The sequence below is a fragment of the Budorcas taxicolor genome, chromosome 15 (assembly GCF_023091745.1).
Source record: "Budorcas taxicolor isolate Tak-1 chromosome 15, Takin1.1, whole genome shotgun sequence".
NCBI lineage: Eukaryota > Metazoa > Chordata > Mammalia > Artiodactyla > Bovidae > Budorcas > Budorcas taxicolor.
The window spans coordinates 54209658-54219502 of NC_068924.1; the positions used below are offsets into that span (position 1 = coordinate 54209658).

The 9845-nt window shown below is 51.6% G+C and overlaps 1 protein-coding gene across 1 annotated transcript in view; it reads right to left on the bottom strand.

Annotated features, from left to right (window-relative positions):
- Positions 1-9044, bottom strand: part of LOC128059923 (guanylate cyclase D-like) — a 35317-nt gene extending 26273 nt beyond the window's left edge. The window contains 6 exon segments of the mRNA XM_052652173.1: positions 1169-1522; positions 3939-4204; positions 4207-4251; positions 8327-8433; positions 8435-8792; positions 8795-9044. Of these exon segments, the coding sequence (XP_052508133.1) occupies positions 1169-1522; positions 3939-4204; positions 4207-4251; positions 8327-8433; positions 8435-8792; positions 8795-9044 (1380 nt within the window).
- Positions 9045-9845: the final 801 nt, after the last annotated feature.

Consider the following 9845-nt stretch of genomic DNA (forward strand, 5'->3'; position numbering starts at 1 on the left):
GCCAGTGCAGGGACAATGTTTCATTCATTCCTCCTTCCCTGGGGCTGAGCACCGTGCCTGATGCCCAGTAAATCCTCAGTCAATATTTGTAGAAGAAAAGAGAGGCAAAGAAACAACTGGGTGAAAGTTTCTTTGTGTGACCTCCTATGATTACTTTGGGGACAGATGGTACTGGTCTCCCCAACACGGGACACACACCCTAGGAAGCTATGCCCCCAGGAACTGTGGGGAGCACAGTGGTTGCACACACACCGCACCCCCCGCCCCCCTGCCCCATGGCTCAGACTGGAGAGTTATTCTGGAAGGGAAACAAGGATTTAGCCAGGCAAGGCCAGAGCATTCCAGGATGAGGAAAACACACATGCTCAGGGAGGCTGGAAAGGGTGTCATGTGTTTTGGGGGAAAGACAAAGAGGAACAGTGTCAGGAGATGGGGCAGGAAGGACAGCAGGGTCTGGGTTATGGGGTAGGGGGGTGGCTGCTGAAGGTTTGGGGCAGACAAGGATGTAAGCAAGCCTGGCTGACCTGAACTTACCCCCCAACAGCAGTCACCGCAACTAAGTGTGCATAAGGAAATGTGGGTGCATTTGGTATACATGTAGGAGTGTGCTCATCTCCACCTGTGCACTTGTGTGTCAGTGCAATTTCATCAGAGATCAAAGCCTGGGTGGATGAATGTGAGAAATGAGAATGTGTGGGTCTCATGTCTCACACGCCCCAGTGGTCATAAGCTAAAGGGAATCTTGCCCTTGGAGTTGATAGACTTGGGGCCCCCCATGTAACCTTAGGCAAGTTACCTAAACTTTCTGAGCTTCAGTTCTCCACTGGGGCCCTTAGAGGATAGTGTCCTTGTCACAAAACTGTGGTGAAGTTTAGGAGAGCTGAGAGGTGGGAACGTGCTCTACAAATGCTTTAGCTTGCTGGGCTGAGGGGTGGCCTTGCTAGGCTTCCCTGGAGCTTCACAACGCCTGGTTCAGTCTTTTCAGTGGCAGGTCAAGTCTCTTCCTTGCTGCTGCTCCTCACATGACTGTCCACATGGAGAGCCTTGATGAATGATGGATGGATGGATGAGTAAATGAATGATGGATAGACAGATTATGGAGAAATGGATGAATGGATGGACAGATGGACAGATGGGTGGATGGGTGGATAGGTAAATGATGAATTACCCCCTTGCGTAGTGTATTAGGGTCAAACCAGTAGCTGGAATTGCAAGCTGGAGGGGCTCCTCCTGGAAAGTGGATAGCTCTGTTCAGGGGCTTCACTTGCCATGGGTCTGTGTCCAGGATGTGGGTGGGAACCAGCTGGCTTCCCCGACCACCTGTGTTCAAAATGACGTACTGAGCCAGCCTCCTCCCCTTCTCATCTGTCCAGATCCTCTGGCTAAAGCCAGCCACATCCAGAGGCCCTGTGTGGTCCCCCAAGTGGGCCCCTGAGAGTCCTGCCCCATGGCTCTCAGAGCGGCTCAGGGCGTGGGCCAGCAGGACAACAGCATCACAGATGGTTCCAAAGAGCGGGGACACCTGAGGAAGAGGGCCTTCCAGCTCCATAACCCCCGGCATAGGCTCCCAGACGTTCTGAGTCCTGGCTCTCCTGCCCTCAGTAATTGTTTGAATCACCACCCCCTTCCCATCCACAACACAGTCCTCTCTCTTTAGTCCCATGACCTCAGTCCCCACTCAGAAGCCTCACCATCTCCACCGCCACCACCACCACCCTAGCCACTTACCTGATGCTTCTAAAACAAACTCCCAGGTCTGCAAGGTTCTTCGTGGCTCTGCTGCACCAAACCCCATTCCTCCCAAATTTGGAGAACTGGAACTACCACCTGTCCAGTTTCACAAGCCTAGGCTTAATTCCCAGTTCCTGTCTCTCTCTCTCTCTTTTCAGTTCATCATCAAATGTTTTTAGGTTTATATCAGAATTTGTTCCCAATCTAACTGACTTTTCACCACTTCTACTCCAGCCAGCTGGATCCAAACCCCCTTCACTGTTTACCTGAATGACACAGGAGCCTCCCAAGGGCCTCCCAAGGGCCTCCCTGCTTCACCCAGCACTCTTCAGACCACTCGCCACAAAGCAAGCAAACCATGTTTTTTTTAAAAAAACATAAATCATTTCTTACTTAAACCTTGTTGGTTGTCTCCCATTTCACTCATGATAACTTCAGATGCCTTACCCACTTTACACAGCCTCACATGACTGGGCCCCAAGCCCACCCTGGAGCCCTCTCCCCATCACTCATGACAGTCCCCCCACTCCACACTCCCACAGCTGTTTCCCTGGCCACTGTTGCTCACTCTGCCTCTGGGCCTTTGCACTTGCTGTTTCCCCTGCTTGGTTGCTTGCCATGCAGATCTTCACCTGGCCGTCTCCTATCATTCAAAACTCAGCTCAAGTGCCGCCTCCTCCACGTGAGCTTCTCTGCCTGTCCTGTGTCTTGTTGACACTACTCCATCCCAGTTACTCTCTGTCACTTTATCCTGTTTTACTTTCTTGATGACACAGTCACTACTTGAATTTGTTTATTAAGTTGCTTGGTTATCGTCAGTCTCACCCTAACAAAATGGAAACTTCTTGAAGGCCAAGGCTGTCTACCCATCCTCACATCCTTGATGCCTGGCACAGACCATGTGAAAGGGACTCAACCCACATTTGTCAGATGAATGACTGGTTGAATGACCCTCCCTCATCATCCGCATTCCCATCACCACCTCCAGGCACTGCTGGCTTCTTATCACCAGGAAGCAGCCATCCTGGGAGAGACTCAGGCGGCTGAGTCCTGCGAATCAAAACTAGCCCGGCAGCTGCATCCCCAACCGTTCATACTCTTCAGATCCACAGCAGTGACTTCAGAAAACCTTTCCACTCTCCCATACTTCCATCACTCTCTCTTTCTGACGTCCACAGTGTGTTAGAGAAGTGTGGGGAAGGGGAGGAAGACGTGTGTGAGAAAGAGCAGATGGACTGGAGATGGGAATCAGAGGAACCGAGATGAAGACAGAAAAATGGGGGCAAGAGAGACACAAGAGAAGGAGAATCAACAAAGTGGCCGAGAGAGAGAGAGATGAGAAACAATGAGATGGACACACACACACACACATGCTCACACACTCACATACATGCTCACACTCACACACAAACACATGCTCACCCACACACATGCTCACACACATGCTCACACACATGCTCACACACACATGCTCACACACACACATGCTCACACACACATGCTCACACACACGCACACACACATGCTCACACACACATGCTCACACACTCACACACACATGCTCACACACATGCTCACACACTCACACACACATACGCTCACACGCACATGCTCACACACACACTCACACACACATGCTCACACACACACGCTCACACACACACATGCTCACACACACACATGCTCACACACTCACACACATGCACACACACACATGCTCACACACTCACACACACATACACACACATGCTCACACACACATGCTCACACACACACATGCTCACACACACACGCTCACACACACACACTCTCACACACACACACTCACACACACATGCTCACACACACACACACATGCTCACACACACATGCTCACACACTCACACACATGCACACACACTCACACACATGCACACACACATGCTCACCCACACATGCTCACACACATGCTCACACACATGCTCACACACACACATGCTCACACACTCACACACATGCACACACACTCACATGCTTACACACACACGCGCGCTTACACACTCACACCTATAAGAGAACGAGACAGACAGAGCGAGACACTTTGTCAGATAAGGGACAGGCGATGTGCCCACAGCGGAGAAAGAACTGGTTGGCCGGGCGGGTGAGGGACGTTCGCGCTGGCCTGCACCCTTGCCCCTTGGGCCCCGTGAGGCTCTGTGCCGACCCACCTGCTCTGGCTCCAGGTGCCCAGCCGCCTCTCCATCTGCCCCAGAAGCTTCAAAGGCCTTGTCTCTGAGGCTAGACTCCAAGCTGATGGGCAGCGCAGCATCGCACGCCTCCTGCAGGGGCCCGCCAGCGCCCAGGGCCCGATAGGAGCGGTCACGGGAGGGCAAGGTGAAGAGCAGCGTGTCGTAGGGCAGGAAGGCCAGCCTCCCGTCTGTCAGGCCCCGGGCCCATGGCCTGCTCAGCAGGGCGGTCTGCTTGGAGCCTCCAGGAGCGCTGAGTGCATGCACAGCACCACAACCGGGTGAGAGTCCGGGGCTCACCCTCCAGGCCTTCCCCAAGCTTCTGTGGCCCTGCAGAGCAACGGCGACCCGCAGGTCCAGCCGGCCCCCTTGCTGTCCCTCTCTTCCTCCCACTCTTCACTCTGGTGCTTAGTTGCTCAGTCATGTCCGACTCTGTGACCTTATGGACTGTAGCCTGCCAGGCTCCTCTGTCCATGGAGATTCTCCAGGCAACAATACTGGAGTGGGTTGCTGTGCCCTCCTCCAGGGGAATCTTCCCAACCCAGGAATCGAACCCAGGTCTCTTATATTGCAGGTGGATTCTTTACCGTCTAAGCCACCAGGGGAGCCTCAGTCTGGGTGAAAGAGGAATTTCCCCTTTATCTGATGCCCCCGCAACAATAACAGCTAAGGTTGATAAACCCAGGTTTAATCTGGTGAAAAAAAGCCCTTCAGCTGAGGATAAATTTATATTAATATGTACCTTCCAATCTTCCCACCGAGTAATTCTGACCAAATTTTCACCCTCCCTCTGCCACTGGCTCTGAAAATTGCTAATATTTATTGACATCTTATTATGTGTTGTCCTAAAGTACTTTAAAAAACATTTACTCGTTCAGTTAACAACAATATGAAGAAGTATGTTCAGGACTCCCTGGTGGTCCAGTGCCTAAGATGCCGTGGTCCCAGTTCAGGCGGCCCAGGTCCTCATAGGCCACAACTAAAGATCCCACATACCGCAACTAAGACCCAGCACAGCCAAATAAATAAATAAAAATAAATATTAAAAAAAGAAGTATGTTCATCATTATCTCTACTTTCAGATGAGCAAACCAAGGCGCAGAGAGATTAAGGAGTTTCCCCAAGATACACAGCCACCAGGGTGATAGAACCAGTACTGGAACTCAGGAAGGCTGGCTCCCAACTTGTAATCTTTCTATATTTTAACATTTTCTAAAATATTAGATAATTCATATATCATAAAATTCACCTTTTAAAAAGGGTATAACTCAGTAGTTTTATACATAAGGTTATGAAACCACTACCACTATTTAATTCTAGAACGTTTTCATCACCCCAGAAAGAAATCCTATACCCAATACTGGTCACTCCCTATTTCTCTTTCCTCCTAACCCCAGGCAACCACTAATCTTTCTCTGTCTATGAATATGCTTCTTCTGGACATTTCGTGTAAATAGAATTGTACGATATGCAGCCTTTTATGTCTGGCCTCTTTCAGTTAGCATAATGTTTTCCAGGCTCACCCATGTAATAGCCTGTATCAGTACCTCATTCATTTTTACTGCTGCACAATATTCCATTGTATGAGCATTTTGTTTATCCGTTTATCATTGGCTTGTAATCTCAACTGTGGCTCTGAGAGGCATCCTCAAGGTCTGAGCAGACATGAATACATTCCCCTTGGCCTATGTAGCAGAGACAAAGCCCATGATCATAAAGCAGGCAATTCCATTCCCAAGCACCCAGGACGGAAGAGAATCCTGCCCAAAATAAGGGCCCCATGTAGCTGCTCAAGTAAAGGTTTTTGCATCTTGGATTCCTGACAAAGGTTGCAATCCCTGCCAAAAAAGGGCCACCACTTGTTTTGGCTGGGGCCAGGTTCCTACTGAAATTGCTTCTCCAGAAAAATCCAGGAATATGGAGCCATCAAGGAAGACCAAGAGTCTCCATGCTGAGGAGGGATTCCTATCCAGGAATCGGGGGCCTTCGTAGAGAAGACAGACCAGGAACCCTGGACTCTGCTGACTCCTGGGTGGCCATAATATGCGGGCTATGGCCTCGAGCCACCCTTCTCTGCCCCTCAAATAGTGGGTAGGGCCCTGGGAGAAAGGTCCACCAGGACTGAATGGAAACAAAACCGGGACTATCTTGGTCCCCTCCCCTCTGCAGTGCTTCTATTCAGCTTCTCCTTTCTCTTGAGGCGCTTTTCTTCATTTTGGCCACAAGGGGGAGCTAATCCACACAACAGGGGAGGTTAAAAAAATCAAAGTCCACGTTGATTACAGTCAAGCCCTTTATCTGCAACAGTCCATCTTATCTTCACAACCCCAAGAAGTAAGGGCTTTCATTAAAGTCATGTCACTGACAAGGAAACCACAGCACAGAGAGGTTTAGTGGCTTGCCTGAGGTCATGCAGCTGGTAGGAAATGGGTCCAGGAAAGGGATCTCAGTAATCTGATTTCAGAGAATGTGCACCTAACTACTCTGCCTCCTGGTTACCAGCGTGGCTGAAACTCAACCCCTATAACAGGGGTGGAGTAAGAGTCGACTGAGGTTTCCCCCATCCACTTCCGCCATGCTCCAGCCACACAGAAGAGAACTTGCTCATCCTCTTAACCCTGCTACCAGGCTACCTCCATTACTCTGCTCTAGCTGGCCTCTCTGTCAGTAGTTCCTCTGCCATCAGCTTCCATTTCAGGCCCTCCCCTGGTGTCACCTCCTCTGGGAAGCCCTGCCCACGCCCCTGCAGATCATTCCCCCCAGGCTCTGGGTTCCTCTGTTCCCGTATCCACATCTGTCTCCCGCCAGACTCGGCTCGCCCTGCTGGTGCCCGGCCAGTTCCTCTCTGTGTCCCCAGAGCCTAGCAAGGATCATGCTCCATGACCGTGTAGGAATGAAGTGGATACAGAGCACTCGACCCTGTGAAATAGGTCTCATTAGCCCATTTCCCCTCCTGCCAAACTGGGCTCAGAGAAGCCTGTCTTGAGGGGCGGTGGGCACATCTGGGCCAGGCCTCCCCCTCCACTCATCTCTAATTCACTACAGGCCTCACGAGCTCAGAGGCTGCCCACCCTGGCCCTCCTCACTGGCACTGGCCTCACATTCCAAACAGACAGAACACAGCGCTTGGTCTTTGTGGCTCTCAAACTGTTGCCAGTGCCACAGTAAGAAGCGCATTTTAGCTTGGTGTGCTCTGAAAGCTGGGTATAGCAATGGAGTAGCCCAGGAAACTGGAAGTTTCGCAGAGTGACACTTTCCCCAGCTGTCTGCCCTCCATTCTCACCTTCACCACATTTATCCTATCCTAGTCAGTTCCGTTCTTGTCCCTCTCTTTCTCTTTCAGTCTCTTCCTCTTTTTGTGTGTGTGTGTAATTTTATCTTTTTTTTTTTTAGATTTTAATTAATTTCTATTAGATTCACTTTTATTATATTTTTAAATTATTTTTAAATTTTTTTGTGATGCCACATGGCCTGTGGGACTAGGGATCAAACCCGCATCCCCTGCATTGGAAGCACAATTCTTAATCACTGGGCCACCAGGGAAGTCTCCTGCAGTGCTAGGCTTGATTCACTAAATTGGTTTCTTGACCAAATAGGCCATGACCCACAGTTTGAAAAAGCTCTAGTTCAGATGAACACTAAGCATCTTCTGTCTTCCAGAGGCTGCCACTCCCCTATACCCCACCCCACCGTGACTCTCCATGCCCAGCTACTTCCTTAAAGACAGGCCAAATGCCACCTCCTCCAAGAAGCCTCCTCAGATTCCCCCAGGGCCCAGCCGCATACTCCTGTTGTTCTCCAGGCCTCCACTCCCGGGGGTGACTGTGACCTCTGTCGTAATCTCCTGCTTATACACCTGTGTCTCCATCACTCTGTCGTCTCCTAGAGAAGGCACTGTCTATCCCGTTCACCAGGCAGCCCAGCTCCCAGCAGAGCAGGGACTTGATGAATGCAGGAAGTCTTCCATCAGTCAACAAATCCATGAAGGTTCTGACTCTAACTTCAAGAAACTAGGAACGGCTCTAACACCCTTCCTGGGGCTCAGGTCCTACTACACTCTCTTTTTCTTCTCTCTACCAGGGAAGAACCAAGAAAGCCCTTGGCCCCCACTCCACAATTGACACGTACACTGGGGCTCAGAATCCAGCTGTGCTGCTTGCCAGCTCTGTGACTTGGGTCTGTTACATACCTTTCCTGAGCTGCAAAGTGCAAACCACGGCAGAACTGTTAATAGCTCGCAGGGCTGCTCTGGGGTGAAATGTAGGCCTGTTGTCAAGGGCTCAGCCTACCGTCTGATACAAGAAAACTCCCCATCACCAGCCATGTGAAGTCTGGGCTAGGGTAGGAGGAAAGAACCCACATACACTTACTTTTCAGGCCATCCACACTGCAAAGCTGCTTCGGGACCTCCGTGGCCCCCTGCTCCCCAGGTCCCAGAGAGGTCACCAGCCCCACAGGCAGCCCGTGTGTCCTGAGTCATGGCCACCTGCTGGGCAGTAGCCAGCCTGATGTCCTGATGGGAGGACACGATGGGCACGTGAGCCCAGCCAAAGTGTCTCATGACAGAGAGCAGCACGTGGACAGCCAAAGGCAAGGTGGGCACCAGCTCACCTCCTCCCCCTGCATCCCCACACGCCCAGGAGAAGAGGGTCTTGCCCCAGCCTCGGGCCAGCAGAGCTGCAGCTGGACAGTTACCAGGACTGACAGGACCCACGAAAGCAGCCATGGTGTTCTTGTGGGCCAGGAATGTGGCCAGGGCACTAGGGCTGTCCCAGCCCATGGGAAGAACCATGGAAGCCAGGCGTGAGCCCAGCATCAGTGAGCGGTCCTGGTTGGCCGGTCCACAGCCAGCTGGGCAGCCACACTGGGGAGGGCCTGGGCAAAGATGAGGTCACAGTCCCAGGGACCCAGCACCCCCAGAGTGAAGGTCTCTGTCCCCCAGGCCCGATCAGGGAGGGAGCCAGCCCACCGGAGAGCACCCCAAAGCAGCACAGAGAGAAGTGGCAGGGAAGGGACTGTGCTCGGAAGGCTGAGAGTGGCCCCCCACAGGCCCAGGCGGGGCTGGCGGGCCTTTCCATGCAGCAGCATCTGAGACTAATCTTCAGGATAAAGCCCTCCCACAGTCCTGGGAAAGAAGGGTAAGGTCAAGGCATGCTTTCCAGCATTCTCTGCCAGTGTTTCCTGCATGGCTTTGAGGCAGACAGCCCTCCTGCCCCCAGAACATCAGCCTCTTCATTGGTAAAAATGAGGGATTCAGATCCTTGATGCCCAAAGACCCCCAGATCTGGGGACCTAAACCTCCTTCCCAGAACTGGCTCACAGCCTGCAAGGCTCACACTCAGTCCTAGACTGGAGGGTGGACTCCGGAGTCAGAGCCAGCCAGACCCAGTCACTGTTTCCCATCCTTGTGGCCCTAGGCCAATCTCTGAAGTTCCTGAGCTTCATTTTTCTCTTCTGTAGAATTCGGATAATGAAACCTACCTTGTGGAGTTATTGTGATGATTAAATGACGCAAGGTGAGGCACTTAGCACAGTCCCTGATACTTATATGTTCAATAAATCTTACCTCTTTCAACCTATTATTATTTCTTCCTTCACTCATCCTCCAAAGTGGGCCAAGTTCTCTGTCTGAACCTCCGCTGCCTCTTACCTCTCAAACCCAGCCATAGCACTTAACTCTGCAGGACTCCGAGGGCCCCACAACACAAGCAGTGCCTGGGTCTGGGTAGCATCCCCATTGTGTGTTTGTGGCTCGAGGGGCTACAGTGGGGATGGTCATTGCAGTGAGTGGGTAAGTGAGTAGGCATTTATTAAATGGAATAATTATCATTATCACCACCACTATCATCACCATCATTGGATCTCTGAGGGGAGGCAAATGTACCATGG